This window comes from Pseudopodoces humilis, chromosome 10, assembly GCF_049639895.1.
Source record: "Pseudopodoces humilis isolate 2021_Gansu_Grassland_sample_001 chromosome 10, ASM4963989v1, whole genome shotgun sequence".
NCBI lineage: Eukaryota > Metazoa > Chordata > Aves > Passeriformes > Paridae > Pseudopodoces > Pseudopodoces humilis.
The window spans coordinates 13,096,863-13,114,287 of NC_142209.1; the positions used below are offsets into that span (position 1 = coordinate 13,096,863).

At 38.2% G+C, this 17,425-nt stretch overlaps 1 protein-coding gene across 5 annotated transcripts in view; it reads right to left on the minus strand.

Annotated features, from left to right (window-relative positions):
* The window catches only part of AGL (amylo-alpha-1,6-glucosidase and 4-alpha-glucanotransferase), a 36,452-nt gene that overhangs the window by 18,430 nt on the left and 597 nt on the right, over positions 1 to 17,425 (minus strand). For 2 of the 5 annotated variants that reach the window (XM_014250658.2, XM_014250657.2), the window contains exons 2-17: positions 16,516 to 16,665; positions 13,447 to 13,657; positions 12,432 to 12,598; positions 11,778 to 11,981; positions 7,616 to 7,797; positions 7,294 to 7,405; positions 6,877 to 6,997; positions 6,591 to 6,693; positions 6,405 to 6,502; positions 5,687 to 5,826; positions 3,803 to 3,990; positions 2,112 to 2,235; positions 1,368 to 1,531; positions 740 to 841; positions 351 to 503; positions 120 to 270 (exon numbers count right to left, since the gene is read on the minus strand). In XM_014250658.2, the coding sequence (XP_014106133.1) occupies positions 120 to 270; positions 351 to 503; positions 740 to 841; positions 1,368 to 1,531; positions 2,112 to 2,235; positions 3,803 to 3,990; positions 5,687 to 5,826; positions 6,405 to 6,502; positions 6,591 to 6,693; positions 6,877 to 6,997; positions 7,294 to 7,405; positions 7,616 to 7,797; positions 11,778 to 11,981; positions 12,432 to 12,598; positions 13,447 to 13,657; positions 16,516 to 16,597 (2,302 nt within the window). In that variant the 5' untranslated portion in view covers positions 16,598 to 16,665. Of the gene's footprint in view, positions 1 to 119; positions 271 to 350; positions 504 to 739; positions 842 to 1,367; positions 1,532 to 2,111; positions 2,236 to 2,604; positions 2,729 to 3,802; positions 3,991 to 5,686; positions 5,827 to 6,404; positions 6,503 to 6,590; positions 6,694 to 6,876; positions 6,998 to 7,293; positions 7,406 to 7,615; positions 7,798 to 11,777; positions 11,982 to 12,431; positions 12,599 to 13,446; positions 13,658 to 16,515; positions 16,666 to 16,763; positions 16,929 to 17,094; positions 17,358 to 17,425 lie in introns of those variants that run through there. The other 3 variants (XM_014250659.2, XM_005520950.3, XM_014250660.2) reach the window with 3 other exon arrangements.

Genomic DNA, 17,425 nt, shown 5'->3' on the forward strand with positions numbered 1-17,425 from the left:
GGGAATTATATACTAAAAGATCTCATATGGATTTTGTGTGCATGCGCTTGAAGTTAAAAAGCATGAATAATTTTAAATTTTTGTACATGACAACAGCTCTTGGAAAGAAGTCTGTTTACCTGGAATACACATTTCAGGCACTTCTTTACTGTAGAAACAAGTCTTAGGATCCCTGAAGGCAGTTCGACACACAGCGACAACAGACTGGTGTGTGTTAGGGCAGTGTCTTGTCACTGCAACTATATCTTCATCAACTTGATCTACATACACCTAGGAAAGACATAACATGGCAACTGTGCTCACTCAGAGCACACATATGAAGAAATTGCACTGTTACCCTCACTTCTTGCCTGATTAAAGCCTTTAGCACCCAGCTCCTGATGCAGTCTGTTTATGGCCAGCCTTCCTGCTAGAATTCCTGTTTGGAAATTAACTTCACCAGAGGTCAGATGTGCTGCTGGATTCCATTTTGCATAAAACCTCTCTTCAGATACTACAGAGATCTGTAAAAAATCAAATTTAAGCAAATATGAACTACTCTAGGAAATAAAAACTACCACACCTTGAGGTCTGAACTGTATAATAAATTCAAATTTCATATGAAGCTGGACAATCTGAAGTAATGCCAGACGGCAAACTGCCTGGAATTTCAAAAAAAACAACATTCAAATATGTGTTCTAGGATGAGAAAGACAGGTATTTTTAAAGGTAGCTTTGGAGTTGAACTGGAAACACATACCTGGTGTGGTACTAGCTCATCATAGCCTTTAGTACTTCCCGTAGCACAGCATGCCATGGAAACAATCATGGCACTAGGAAGAGCATCATATGCAGACCGGTGCTGCATAAAAAGATACATAGGTAATAAATAGTGAAACCAAGAAAATGCAATCCTCCCAATTCAGCATATAGAAGATACACTCAATTTAACAAAGGAAGTGCTAATCCCATGGTCATCATCTCCTCAGTTACAATACAATTATTGGAGAAAATTTCTATGCATGAACTATGGAAAGCCACTTCAAAATAATCATCAAAAGAAGCACTCCCTGCCCACCACTCTCTCATTTCTGCCTGTAAACAAGCTCAGGAGAACAGGTCAACAAGCAGAAACAAAACCATCTACAGCAGCTGGAAGAAAGACTCAAACCAGCTTAATTACTAACTTCTCCCCTTAAAAGACAAAATCTTGAATGTCAGAGGCTATTGTTACAAATTTTTTTTCTGTGCATGAAAGCTTAAACTGAATTGCATTTGTTCTAAATATTGTTCAGGATATCCAGATTGCATCAAGCCCTCCCACAGTTCAGAAGTATTACTTCAGAAAACATTAAAGGTAAATATTTTTTTTTTTATTAGGTGCTCACCTGAATTGGACATTCGTTATCATGTGTAATATCCATGAACAGTGCATGAGCAATAGCTGGCGTCAAAGGCCTCAAACGTGGTTGAACAAAAGATCCCACAGGCTCACCTCCAAACCGATAGACCAACCTCCCCTCTTCATGGCTATTGTAGGCAGTCATGGCCTCTAAAGAACAGAATACCTAAGTATTTGCATAACAATAACTACCACACAGGACAGCACACAAAGATGTTAAATGTGGCATTTAGAAGTTGTTATTTTGGTGTGTTCAATCATAAGAAAATCTAACACATACAGCTATATTCTCTAGTGCGGAAACACAGCCTTGGAATACTCCATTTACTACAATATATTAAGAAAGAGAAAGCTAATGGAAAAAAAAGATCAAAAAGCAGAGATCAAACCATTTCTCACAGGCTTTAAAAAACTCATGCAACAGAAGTCAGACATGATGCAGGACTTACATAGCAGAACTACTGTAGTGCTACAACTCCTTTTTCCTTCACTACACCAAGAGTGGAAATATTTAACCTTCTGTAAACTAACAAAGGAGGTCTTCTCTTATTTTATGGCTAGTACAGTATTTTTTGCCAAGTATCAAAAAAGTCACAATACAGAACCTGTACTTCTGATTATATGGAGTATGAAACTTAAAGTGCATAATCCAGTAGAAAACTTTTTCTTGGAAAAAGCATGTCATCTATAATCTCTCGTTGGAAAGAGACCACACACACAGCAAGCCTACCTCTTATTAAGGAGGTAATGCCCAGCCTATTCACAAAGATATTGTCCAGCTCCTCATTTCCTGTGAACAGTTCAGCCACTACATACAAATCGGCTCGCAATTTTCTAGCTGTGTCCAGCATATACTGCAAAAAGCACAGCCAAAAAAGCCACAGAAAGGGGAAAGGTAGATACAAAAAAGGACAAGTTTCAAAGCTAGGCAGGGATTGGACAATAGGAAAATGCCATGCAGCAAAGATAAGCAGAAAGCCAAAATTAAGGAACAAAACAAGTTGTTACATAGAAGAGGACACACATAACATAACATAAGCAAAACCAAGAATTAGCATACAACACAGGAGAAGTTAAATGGAACATGAAGAAGAAAAGGTAATCGCATAAGCAAAGAACATGAATATGTAAGAAAAATAAAAAAGCATACCAATGTTAGTTTGACATTTAAAACTCCAAACCATACACGAAAATCCTACATAATTTTCATCTGCTTATTGTACCTCTAATCAGGCTGGTAATTCCCAGGCGGTTGACAAAAACATTGTCAATGTACTCACTGCCCGTGAAGAGTTCAGCTATCACATAAAGATTAGGTCTGACTGATCTGGCTGTTGCTAGCATCTCCTATAGATCATAATACATTTTTAATGCAAGACATCCATTGTCAGCTATGTATACACAAACATATAACATGAATGTTAACAGAACAGAAATGATTCATTCATATATGCAGCACGTTAAAAATATTGATAACATGGAAGTTTCAGAAAACCATGGTTATATTTTACAGATATTACTTATGGATTGAGTAATTCTAGGAAATTTTCTGCAGACTTTAAGCTACCTTGTTTCAAACAAAATCTTAGCTCAAAATTCAAGAGCAAAGGTTGGGTAAAAGAGATACCTCTTGATCTAAGAAACCTAAGCAGCACTTCAGTTTAAGCCTTTGCAGTTACCATTCCAAAAATAGTAACACTAAACAAAAGAATGGCAGAATTTTTGAAACGGCTGCATTTAAAAACTACTTACAATTTCTGTGAGCAAATCAACTTGTTTTAGAGAGCTCTTCATAGATTTAGGTAAGCTCTGTAACAAAGTTAAGACTACATGCTTACAAGCTGTACTACTCCAAACCTATTTAAAGTTAATTTGCTAAGCAAGTACAACTTCTGGATCTAGTCAGCTACGTGGAAAACAAGAAGCACTAGTCTTAGCAATACACCTGCCAGACTAAACTTTTTGCAGGAGTTCATTACAACTTTTTAAATACTGTGAAGTGAACCACTTCCTGTTTAATTCAGCAATAGCAAGACATAGGTGGCAAAAAAATAAACCAGTCAGACTTCCAATCAAGTCTTGGCAATGACTCCAGCTCAAACTGACATACTGGATACTGGCAGTCATTGCACTAGGTCCACAGCTCAGTGAGAGAAAAGTCAGCCAGACCCATCCACATCCACAGTATTTCAGCTAAAGCAGAGAAATACAAGATGCAATAACTAGACCACTCTGCTGTTTAACATAGCTGAAACCATCTCTGAACATCACCAGACAAGAAAACTTGCTTTTATGCTATGAGGAGGATTCATTCCCACCTAAACTCTGCCACGTAACTCCTGCACTGTTGCTGTGAAATCTGCAGGATCTATTCCACAGACAGGAAGCTGCTTTATAATAAACATGCTTAATTTTGCGTACCTCAGCTACATGAATAGGTGTTGAGTGACAGTTGTCCAGACGAACACCATGGAAATATTTTGCAGTGATTTCAGTATATTTTTTCATATGTGCCCAGAGGTATGGGCAGTCTTCAGGTTTATTACCATAACGCAGTTTCACACTGTCTCCCCAGCAAATGAGCTCTCTTCTCAAGTACACATTTGAGCCTGTAAAGGAAATAAATTCACTTTATTATGTATACACATATAGTATAGAATGTGCACCACAATGAAAATGTGGCATTTTATTTTCTACTACTGGAGAGCAGAAAAACACTGTAATGTTTTTTGTTAGAATTTTTACTGTTTGTATCAACTCAAAAATCTATATACACTACACTGATGTACAGCTTCACACTTTTCCATGGGAATATTTAGCTTTTATAGTGATACTGAAACAATTCTTCAGATTGAAATAAAACTTGATTTAATTCTTCAAAGTAGTATAAAAACTGTACTTCAGAAAAAGAAAAAAGCATCAAACAAATGAACAAAATTAGTAGTTTTGTTTTTCACACTGGCCAAATTCAATAAAGAATCTCACTGTGTTATCATAATCTGTCACAGCAAGAATTTATAATTTTCTCCTCTTTTAACAGCAGACTATGATGGATTTCTAAAGCCAGGAAGTAAAAAACATGAACTATAAATTACCACAAATTCCCAAAACATTCACGTAAGCACAGCCAACCCTCTTCTTCACTAATAGCAGCACAGCCAGATGGAGAGAAAAAACTGTGCTTCTTTGGATGTACGCTGTGATTTTTTCAAAGGATAATTTAGAGAACTGGCTGCATTTGTTTTGGAATTCCTTTATTGTGCCTTTCTGTACCACAGTTTCACATTTTGCTCTCAGCTGAAATAATGTGTGGCATAAAACAAAGGCATAACACAAATATAAAGCACTCAAAAACCTTTAGCTGAGTTACGAGAGACACCTCAGTTATGGAAATTAAGAATGCTAACTAAAGCCAGTGACTGAGAGAAATAAAGCATACAAAAGTCTGCCTAGAGGAAAGGGCAATAATCTGAAGGCAACTGAGCAAAAACACTCTTGAAGCACATTATCTCAATCCTTGAGAAGGAGAATAAAAGTAAATAAAATTTAGTGAAAGGGGCGTAGGTTAATTTACATAAATTAAATGCTAACTGTAGATCACTCTGGAGTATCATCACATTAACCTGTAAAGCAGACTCAAACTTTCAGACTATTTTTAATTACAATTAAACTGGCCTTTGTTTCATTTAGTTTACCAAGTGAATGGCTACTCTGAACACAAGCTTTTTTTGCTTTTATTGGATATCAACACTGTCCCCAAAGGACTTAGAATGCAGTATTTTAGTGCATGGTGATTTCATGCCCTATTTTACCTTCACAAGTAATCTGCATACTTAATTTGGATTAACTGGGTCATCTCTTGACTGCCTGACTGCCACTCAGTGGACTTTTCAAGGATCCAGTTTTTGTTCACTAATGCAGTAAAATACTATTCACCTTTTCATTGCATTAGTTTTTCTGCCACACTGTCATTGTCTCATGGAAATGCCAACAAGCACTGGTGTTGGAACAAAGTACAAAGTAAGCAACAAAGACAATGACAAAAGTGGGGAGGCAGGACATCCCCATTTCAGTGGCAAAAAGCTGGTAATTTCCCTCTCAAATCTTGTAAAACTGTACCTCAAATACCAGTTCTTACAGTTCATCTGTATGGTGAATGAGAAATTAAAGTGCTATAAGCTTAGTATCTGCTATTCTTCAGCTTCATAAGAATACATCTGGAAAAAAAGACAGATTAAATACAATCCTTTTTGCTTTGGCTAGAATATCAAATGGTTTGTAAGAATTCAAATTTCTTTTACAAACCCGGTTCTGCAAAGTTTCTAAGAGGATCATCTCCCATAACCCAGCCATTATGAGCCATGAAATAACAAGCTTTATCTGGCTGATGTATCATAGTTTCTTCTTCCTCTACAGTGAGCTCTTTGAATGGATATGTAAAATACCTACGGAATAGACAGGCAATTAAAAAGAGAAAACAAAGAGATGAGCACCAAACACATACGGAACCTAAACTGTAATTCATTGTCTTTGAAATTAAAGTATCTGCTACGAACTGGATTGTACATAACACAGATAAAAAAGAGCAACTTGCATAAATGATGGAGTTTTCTATTTTGAAGGAAGCTTTGAAGGAGCAAGAACAGATGCTGACACTATCTTGGTGTCAGCTGGTAATGTAAGATTAAAGCCATAGCTCTTTAGATATGAGTGGCATCAAGTACATAAAACGTGAAAGGTGTAAACTTTTCTAGTTCCACTCCTCTTCCACCTACAACAGCAATTTGCACTATGTAAGGTTTTGATGTGCTCTAAGTATTGTCTTATGCTTTCTGATCACATTTGTTTATGAAGTAGTTACTGCTGTTGCTTAAAAAAACCCTGTCAATTTGCTAAGTGGCATTTGTCCATGTGAAAGAAAACATATTTCTACACATAAAAGTATACTTTTATTGAACTTTGAACTTGCTTTCCCTGGATAGATTGTAATAGTTTCCAAACAAACAAGAAAACACATACATACCTGGTAACCAAGGGATGTTTTCTACTGATAGGTCCCAGCTTAGGACCATTACAAGCGATTCGTTCATAAACCACAGTCCCCACAAGGCAATTGACAGCCTGGAAGTAATTGAAATATACATTACTGAAATGTCTGCATTTATTTGCTATTTTAAACAATTCAGCATTAAAACAGTAATTTCAATACCTGTTCTTGATGGTGACTAGTTTGTCTGTATTGCTCAGCATTTAGTTCCTCAAGCCTCTTGCGAAACCAGTTACAACATTCCTCTATTGCAGCTGGTCCATTGCTTATGAGGAGGACATTAAAAGCAGAGAACAATTAGAAAAAATATTTTCAAAATATGCAGGATAAACTATACTAAAAAGGAATCAAAAATTAATTTTTCCTCATGTCTGAAAATAATGTGGTTTTTTTGGCTTTATAAATTTAGCTTCACTTAGATTTTAACTTGTAATCAGTAACACGGTACCTGTGTGGTATGAATGTTGCCAGTGCTATGTTCATATCTACAGTACAGCCAAGTCGTCTATAATCAGGGTCCTGAAGTATTTGAAGATGTTGATTTGGATCAGATTTATTGCCCATTTTGCCTGAGAACAAAATAGAAATTGGTACTGAAAGTAAAAACAGGAATTACATTTAACAGACATACAACTTCTATAATTCTAGCATAGCCAAGATGTGGGTGGATGAAGGCATTGAAAGGGTACAAAGTCTTTAAAGATTTTCCTCAAAGCATTCTTGTATGCTTAAATCAGCACAACATATGTCTCACATCACAAAAAATAGCATTATCTGTTTTTTTTGTCTAACTGTTAAATTTACCTATGCCCCTTGAACTGTAAGTATATAACTCATATACCTCAGCAGCAAAATCTTCCCTTACCTTGAGTTAGAAGGGTTTTAAATTGCTGCACAGCTTTGTTAACATCCACTTGGAAAAATTCCCATAGTTTAATTTTTGGATAAATATCTTCATAAATTATTTTACGTAAACACTGTAAAAATAAAAATTGCATTAATTACTACAGTTGTTTGTCAATATAATTAAGAAACATTTAAGAAAAGGGGAGTAAGAGCTTATTTCACTGAATGTATCTGCAAGGTATACACCATTTTTTGTGTATTTCCACAACCCTAGAAATATTAAAGGTTTATTCAGCTATTTATGCAGCTCATTAACTTATACTTAGTCCACATTCACTTACATTCAAGTGCTGATCATTTTCAATCAAGGGAGGGACCCCTTTGGCAATACACTTTCCATCAGCCACCATACCAGTCAAATGCCACAGAGCTCTGTCCAGGATCCAAGCTGGCTTCAGGTGAGGAGAATTTACAAGGTTATAGCCACATTCTGGATGCATCCTCAGCCATTCACTGTTAGTAGCTTAATGAAGAAAGGGAAGGGGAAGAAACCCAAACAAAAATGTAAATACATCAGCTGAACTCTTCCCTGTATTTTGCAAACATCTTAACACCAAGAAGCTGAGGTACTATAGCACATACAGTTCATTCACATTTCAACAGAAAAATCTTATCTTGTGCAGAAATGTTATTACTGATTGACATTTTTGGTCAGCTGCAGAGACTGTAGAAAAACTTTTTGTTAGTTACATAAAAATATGCAATAGTATCACTAATTCTAAAACACTTAAAAAAAAGATCTAATTTTTTTTTGCAAGAAATAATTAAATACTGAACGTAAGATACTACTATTCTTTGAGTGTTGAGCCAAACATACATCCCAGACTTATAACAAACTTGTTTATTTTTTAATGTTCATCCTGTCAAGATACCACACAAAGCCAGAGAGGAAGAGTGCACAAACCCAAAAAGTAATTGATGCAAAATATAGTTAAATGGGCACTTAAGAAAGGATTAGCTGTGACACTTGTGTCCACAGAAAGAGAATGAGTTGGAGGAAGCAACATCACTGAGTCTTACACAGCAAGATGAGTGCACTGTCTGGTGCATGCAAATGGAACACTCATTCGGGCCAAACACTACACTCTGTGTCTATTTGCCAAGCTTCCCCTGCAGCATCAACAAGCACCAGAAGACATGCTCAACATTAAAAATTAACTCAGAGAAGGTAAGGAACCTTCACTAGAACACAAGTGTAGTATTCTAATATAGACAACATGCATGCAGGAGTACAGCTAAATATTATACATGGCACAGAATTTTGATTTTGGAGGTATGACAGTGAAGAAAAATCCAAGAATTAATTTCTTCCTATTTTGGCAACTCTTTTGCAACACTGTTTAATTGAGAATAAATTTCATATATTCTTCTGAATTAATATTTTGAACTGAAAAACTAAATTATAAAACTAAAACTAAAAAGAAGCCCTTACAGAATATCTAAGAACAACAGGTTTTCAGTAAAGCTGAAAAAACCAGAAGTAGTACTTCACACATGGGAAAATATATAACAAATTATTATATTGAAAACATGAAGAATCACTAATGTGTCCAGAATTATAGCAGAACAAATAACACTTAAAATCCCAAGTTTGCTTAGTTCAAAAGAAGTTAAAACAAAAATGTCAAAGGGGAAAAGAATGTACTACCTCAGTCTATAGTGTGAACAGCTCTTCTGAGCATCTTTTGCATTATATCTCAAGATATGGCAAAATCCCATCATTATAAGGTCAAACCATTTGTGCAAATTAAAATTCTTATGATTTAAATACAACCTACCCCAAATCCACCATATTTTAAAGTTATGTAAAGCAATATTAAGCTTAGGCTGTTAAATGCCATTCCAAGCCAAACAGATTATTCCCTCTTGCTCTTTTCTTCTTTATCCTTTAAGATTTCTGAAAAAAACTCTTTTCCAAAAAGCAAAACCAGCTTGTTCTGTTCTTCTAACAAGAACTGTAATTTACTATAAAGGAATTTCATAAGTAAATACAATTAATTCTAAAAAGACAACACAATTTAAACCTAAGGGGTTAATATTAAAAAAAAAAAAAAATCAACAGGCTTTCCATTAATTCTGGTACAAAACAGAAGGATGTTTCCTGATCAGAAGGTAAGCTCCAGTGATTCACAATGTAATACCAAGAGAAATCTAACTCTGCAGAATAAAAATTATCCAAAACATCACTGGTGATTACATTTGCTACAGCTAAGGAAAAAATAAGTACAGTAAAGAACATGTATATAGAATAAAGTATAGGAATAAGGAAATACCAAGATGAGGAACTACAGAAAACTTTCTTAAACTCATTACATTCTTCGTAGAAAAATCTGAAATTATTTTCTTGAGTGACTAACTCATTTTTACATAAATTAAACACAAACCTACTATTTAGTTGTGATGCTCATAACCCAAGATTTATTTTTCCCAAGATTTCTTGGGAAAAGGTGGTGTTTGATATGACTCAGTGCTTGAAAGTAAGATTTACTCAAGTGCTGTACTGCAGTTGTACAATGGTAGCCTCTTGTGAAAAAAAAAGGAATACATCATTTACTTCACTTTATTTTTACTACTTTATACAATTTATTACAGCCATGGAAAACTCAGAAAAGAAAAAATCTCCAACTGTGCTTTTTTGTCTCCTGGTGAAAAGTAAATGTGAACATATTTCTTATTTGAATATACCCAGTTACGAGAGAAGGTTTGCAAGTTTATCTGTGATACTCCTGTGAAGAAGCCAAAGGCTCAAAGAGATTTCACATCATTGCATGACTTCACTTTTCAAGTTGGGCCACAGACACTACCTTTCATTAGAGCCTCAGAGAGATCCAGAGCTGATTCCCACTGTTCCCTGCTGTGCCCACAGTGTGGCCTTCACCCGAGAGTGAACACCAAACATCTCAGCTTAACGCCTCATCCTGTAGGTGGTGCTGCCTGCCTCCCACAGGGCAAAGGGGAAGCACTGCCATTTTTATGCAAGGGTCTCCACTAGAAAGCAGAAACTATCAACAGATAGAACCACTGTAAGGTAAGGAGTCATGACAGGCAATAAAACCATCAAGGATACCTTGCTTAATGATCTAAGAACCACAGTCATCTGAATATTTCCATCCTCTTAGAAGGCACCTCTGAACATCTTTTTACCATAGTACAAATGTTGAGTCATCCATCCCAATGAAGATTACTTCAACTCTAAATGTAATCTGTAAAAGTCTTTCTACAAATGTAGCCAAATAACATGACATTTTGCTTCTCAAATGTATTCCGGTGTGTAATTATTATAGTTAGATCTTTCTGTCCATCAAAAAGCATTCTCTTTAGTAGCATGCAAATACATATTGCTAAAAATGAGAGGATCTCAAGCATCTGTAAGAGAAACTGGACTTCCAGTTGAAAAGTGTAAGAAATTTTTTATTCAGAACTGGGAGGATGTTTAAAAGCCTGATTCCCTCAAACACAGAGCCAACAACTATAATTAGTAACTTTTCAACAAACAGACAGGGAAAGCACTGTGTTGCAGGCAGACTGGACAGGAATGTGTGGCAGCAGTCAACACCAATGCACTACAGCAAATAAAACTTGAAATTGACAAATCATTTATGTTTAGGCATTTTTGAGCCTCAAAAGACATCAATCTACATAACCCCGTGTTGTAGCCTCTGCTATGAGAAGGGTAATTATGATCTTCAGGATTACAGTATGCAGTAGCAACTACAGTATAAACACGGAAAACTTATTATCCAATAATAAAATTACAGATTGTTAAGTATCGTATGTACAATTTAATCAAATCACATTCATACATCATATTTGATGAAAATACAATTTCATCAAATCACATAGAAGAAAATCCACTGTCCCTCACACAATTAAGAAAAGTAACACCTTTGATGTATTAACATATCTATGCTTAAAAAAGCCTGCCCCAAACACAAAGGTCTATTCTTTCTTTCCCCACAGACTGAGCTGTAACATTTTCCCCATTACTTAATCCTACCTTCTTGCTCCTCTGTTTCTAGTCTGCATGTTAGACCCAAATTAGAGCAGTTACTTCTAAGCAGCTGCAAGCATAATACCCTGCTTAACAAGAAAGTAGTAAATTTATGCTCATCAAACAATTCATAATACAGACTCTGTTCAAATATATGGGAACTGCATACCACAGATCATGAAGATAGGCATACTGTATAAATTCAGATACACAAATTATTAATTCTTTTTAAGAAGAGCTCTTCTCACTCTTTCAGTAGCAATACTAAATTCTTTTATACCTGTTACAGAGATGTATCAGTTATAACTGCAAGGAGTTGTCCTGGATTTGAGAGACTCAAAGACTCATTGTTTAAAACAGCCACAAAAAATGGGTTCAAGAGGGAGAAATTAAGGGAAATAATTAAATATAATTATAGGACCAATCTGGTTATTAACACATGGAAATCATACCAGTATGATTGTAGACTACATCTGTGATGCAAAGCATATTCCATTCATTTTTCAATTTCTCCACAAGTGCTCCTATATCGCTCCAAGTGCACTTTTTATTATGGTTTGAAAATTCGGGATTTACTTCTAACTGGTCAGCCAATGAATAACATGATCTAGATAGTCCAAGCTTCTGTAGTGGTGTAAAATGAATCATGTTGTAACCTATGAAATAAAAATCCATTTATTTAATGAGAAAAAAAGAAGTCAGTCAAAGTTAATTGAAAGAAGCACAGTAAACTGCACTTATGTAAACAGAGCTAGTGTTTGGAATAACCAATGTAAATGAATCTGGATCTTCCCCTTGAAATTCTATGGAACACAAGCTTTAAAAAACACCCTGTCAGTAATACAAACTTCCAAGTCGATCTGAAATGAAAACAATACAGTAAGTGGTTTCCCGTATTAGGAAATTGCTCAATTTTTGCACCTCTGCCAATACTTTAACCAATTCACTGACTTAATGCATTAACAAAATTGAATGTAGTAGAAAATATATCATCGACAAAGAATCTATGAATTGTTTATACTGAAGCTCTTCCATAACTTTGGGTTCTGATCATAAAACAAAAACTTCGATCCTTGAATATGTGTATTAGCTGTTATGTGCATTACCTGTTTCTTTTGCCACTTTAAGCCTATCTTCCCATTCATGAAATGGTCCCAGACACTTAGCAAGGTACGTCTGGAGCGTAACACAATCCAAAGGCAGTACATGACTATCAGCTCCAACATGCAAAATGGGATCCACAACTATGTAACCTCCACCACTTTTTTCATTTCTAGGAAAAAATAATTTTCATTGGTATAATGAACACCCATTGTACCCGTTGGTTTCAGAGAGACAATTCAAATAGCATAGGTTTTCAGAAACACAGTAGCTGGAGGGAGAGGGGGAACAGGACTGCATGACACATGAAGAAAATAGTAAACACTGAAATGTTGATCTCTTAGGCATCATCTCTCTACTAAAAGAATGAAAATGGGACACAGAGCTTAAAACTCTGGAAAATAAGATACCTTTGCTATTTTCTGAGATGGAGTACTTGTTCCTCCTGTTGGCATATGGACAAAAACACAGAAAACCCATCTATTACACGTAGATCTACATTTTGAGCCCCATCCTCAGGAATGTACCCGAGCTAAATGTCTGGAAGAATTTAACCACCCATGTCCCAAAAACACAAAATACCAGACTACAATTATCAGTGGCATTCTCCTCTGCATTTGTCCCACTAAAACAAAAGAGGAAGTAAAGGATCCAAGTAAGGAATTCCAGAACCACTGTGCTAGATAGAAAATAGCCCTCAAAGTCAATGAAGAAAGTACAAAATAATCATTGAGATACTCAGAATGCTGATGAATTTGAAAACTTGTAAAAACAGATTGCTTCTCCAACTTTCAAAGAAAGTTGATCAACTCGGTTCTGTATATTCTCCAGAATATCTCTGCAGCAGAAAGCACTATATAACCACCTGGCACTGTCTTTCATTGGTGGTTCTAATTGGTCCCATGGTTGCAATTTGAAAAATGCATGGTAAAAAAAAAGGGGCGGGGGGGGTGTTTCAGGTTAAGATGTAGACCAAGGGAGAAAAATGCATTTGGCTGCAGGTATACAAATGTCACTTACCCAAGACTAAAATAGTACTGGTATGACCCAGAAATTTGGAGATCCAACTTGCAGTATTTGTCAGAGTCATCTTCCTTTCCTGTGGGATTGTGCCAGAGTAGTGTCCTAAACTTGTGGCGATCAAACACTTCTCCAGAAGCTGGGTAATTTGTGTACACAGTAACAGGCTTGCCCTGAAGAGTTGGGCCCAATCGGAATTGTAGCTCAAAACCTCAATAAAAAAATAAAAAGAGAAAAGGTAAAATCACTTGATCAGGAGGATTAGGTATTTCTAGTCTCTTACTACAATTCCTAATTTGCTATTATGTTAATAACATGATCATATCTGCAAAGAATTACAGGAGAATTATATATTTCTACAGCACAGAATCATAGAGCATCCTGAGCTGGAAGGCACTCACAAGGACCACTCAAGTTCAACTCCTGACCCTGCACAGAACTCCTCAGGAATCACACGCTGTGCCTGACAGCATTGTCCAAATGCTTCTTGCACTCTGGCAGGCTGGTGCTGTGACCACTTCCCTGGTGAGCCTGTCCCAGGGCCCAACCACCCTCTGGCTGGTTTTCCTAATATACAACTTAAACCTCTTCTGGCACAGCTCCATGCTGTTCCCTTTGGTCCTGTCACTGGTCACCACAGAGAAGAGACTGGTGTCTGCCCCTCACAAGGAAACTGCAGACTGCAATGAGGTCACCCCTGTCTCCTCTCCTCCAGGCTGAGAAGACCAAGTGACCTCAGCCATTCCTCACACAGCTTTTCCTCAAGGCAGTTCACCACCTTCACTGCTGATCTTTGGACAGTCTCTAACAGGTTTAATCCTTTCTTTTATTGTGGCACTAAAAACTGTATCTCTCCCTTCCTTCCCAACATTGTTCTTCGCAAACTTTACATATATCCTTTTCCCTTTACTTACATGGCACTATTTAACTTCCTTTCAATTTGTTTCTCTCTGCTATATAGAAAGTTTTAAAAAAAATACAGCAAAACACCACGATCATCTGACAACATACAATTTTACGCAGCTTTTGGATTATGTAGTCTTTACGTATATAAGTTTACCAAGTCTATATAGTAAGCTGACCCATGAAAACATCTGAAAAAAAAGTCAGAACACATTTAAAACCAGAAAATATTTCAAATATCTTCATTATTCATTGAGGGTTCACTAAACAGTTAAACTACTTATGCTTAACTGAAATAATATATATACTTGTGTGTGATCTACAATATATGAATTGTTTAACTTTCACAGATCTCAACAACTCAAAGGGAGTCTTGTATATGTGCTGCAGGTCACACACGCATAGCAAGAGGTAAGCTTAATATACCTGTAATAATGAGAAAAAATTAAGTTAAAAAATTAGAACCTAAAAGCATATGCAGTCTACTGAGCTAGACATAGAAAGTTCTGTTTAGTCAGGAGGTTTTAGGAAAGGTTTCCACTTGCGGGTATGAGGGTCACTATCACAAGTCACTAATTACAGGGCTCTTTCAAATGAATGAAACAGATGTCAGCTTTTACACAGTACATGCCAGTCATGTAGATAAGTGCAGTAAATCACCTAATAGCCCTAGCAGTCTACAAAATTAGGAATAAAAGAAACCTCACCAAAAAAAAGACAAAATTATAAGTACACAGATAATGAATCAAAGTGTAAAGAATTCTGGACACCAAGTCCCAATATCTTAAGTCAAAAAAGCCACTTGTTTATTAAGTAGAATAATGGAGACTCTAATACCAGAATTCAATGTCTGAATACATTTAAATATAAGTGTTATCCAGCTTTGTGTTTCTCTTATTAACAAAATCACCACTGCACCAAAACTAACCAGGCAAAGCAGCTGTTTTCAGATCTGAATGTCTGTCAGGTAAAATGAAACTCATTTGGATGCAATATATATGTATAAAACCACTTCTGGAAGGTTAAGTACACTCTCTTCAGCACTGGCCTGACATTTTGTTACAGGGATTACTAAAATTAGAGCACAGGGATATATGCCATTGATATCTTATTTCCTCTAAGAGTTACACTGACATCAGGAATGCTGTGCTCAAAATTAGCTATGCCCTCTCAGAAACTGCTACCAGCCAGAAGCACTTTGAGTATTTGACAGCCATGCACTTCTGCGTCCCTCCTTTCAAGAAAATTTACACAACTGGATGGATAGGTTAAAAACGGAAGTTAGGATCAACTCTGCACTTCTTCACTACTGACATTTCCTTACATTAGGCTGGTCAGAAGATTTTGGAATCAATATAGTTGAAGAGAATTTTTATTTTCAAGAACCAAAATCTTGGTCCTTTACATTCCTAGATTAGTAACACACAGTAAAAAAATCCACAAAAACTCTTAAAAATTGCTGCACCATTAAAAATGTTTTTTAAAGACAAGAACTCTTATAGTCTAAATTTGCTGACCAACATAATAGTGGACCAATTTTGGGTTTGGAGTTTTTTTACAAATAGACTTCACAAATAGACAATTGCAGGGAGAAATAACATCAAGTTCTTAGTAGTATGCAGCAGGATACATAGCTCTGATAACATAAATCTGATAACAAGATTTAGGAATTGCTAAAGAGCTTATATTCTTAACACTACCTCAAACCTGCAGACTTTGCAAAATGCTTGTATTACTGATAGATTTCAAAATTACAATATTAAAACACGGGGTGCTGCATAAGAAGATAAACACTGGAGACCTTGACTTATGAGGACTTCTTCAGGTCACTGAAGTACAGGCTATAAAAGGAGAAGGACACGGCCTGTCTAAAAAATGCCTTGCGCTTCAGTCCCATGAAGACTGACAGCTCTTGGCCAATCTGCTCTTCATTTCTTACGAGTTTAAACAGTCAGATTAAACTGTGTGCAGAGCCCACAGAGCTCTGCAGTAGAAACAAATCAAAACAAAACAAATTAACCCACAATCAAACCCAAACCAACACCACCCCACACACACCCCCAATATCCCACCACTTCAGGTTGAGCTCTCTTTCTGCTGCCATCCAAAAACGATGACGAGGTCCCGGCCATTTCCTTCTCACCCGGCCCCAGCACCCCGACCTACCCTGTTCCAGCCTGAAGAGGGTCTTGTCCAGCTTCTCCATCTCGCCGAGGTGCAGCAGCCGTGTCTCCTTACCGCCCGGCATGGCTGCAGCCGCCCGTTCGGCGCTCCCGCCGCGCCGGGACTCTCAGTGCTGGGAGGGAGAGGCGAGCCCTGCCGTGAGGGAACACAGACAAAACCCGGCGGGTCAGCGGAGACCCCCGGCGGGACGCGGCCGCTCAGGAGCGCCTCACGCCGCCGGCCCCGCTTACATGTTCCCCGGTCCCGGGGCAGCGCGGAGACACAGCACTGGAGGGCAGGGCGGTGGGGAGGGGAGGCGAGTACGGGACGAGCTGTCAGGCAGCACCCAGTCCTGCCCCGGCTGGAACCCCTCACGGCAGCACGCCGGAGCAGCTCCCGTCCCACAGCGCGGCCCGGCCCGCAGCCAGAGCTACAGGGGTGCCCCCGGGGAGGGGAAGCCTGACACCTGTCATTCTTCGCGCCCGCCCCAGCGCTGCCGGAGTGCCCCGCCAGGCCCCTCACAGCCGCCCCGCCGACCTCAGCGGGAAGCGCTGCCCACCGCAGCCGTTCCACCATACTCACGAGCGGGCCCGCAGAGCGGCGGAGGCGCCGCTCCCCGCGGAGGGCGACGGCTGCCAAGGCCGAGCGGAGCCGGGGCTGGACCTGCCCGCAGCGGCCGCCCCGGGCTGGTTCAGCGGTCAGTGACGCACTTGCCCGCAGCCACCGCGGCACCGCTCCTTTCCTGCCCTTTTCTTGCCTTTTATCTTTTTAAACAAAGTTTATTGGTTCCGCGGCGGCCGCGCTCGGAGACGGGCGGCGCCGGCGCAGCTCCCGCGAGAGCCCAGGACCCGCCCAGGAGGCGCTGCGGGGTGGCAAGGCCGGGGCTACTCCGCCCCTCCGCTCTCGTTCTCTC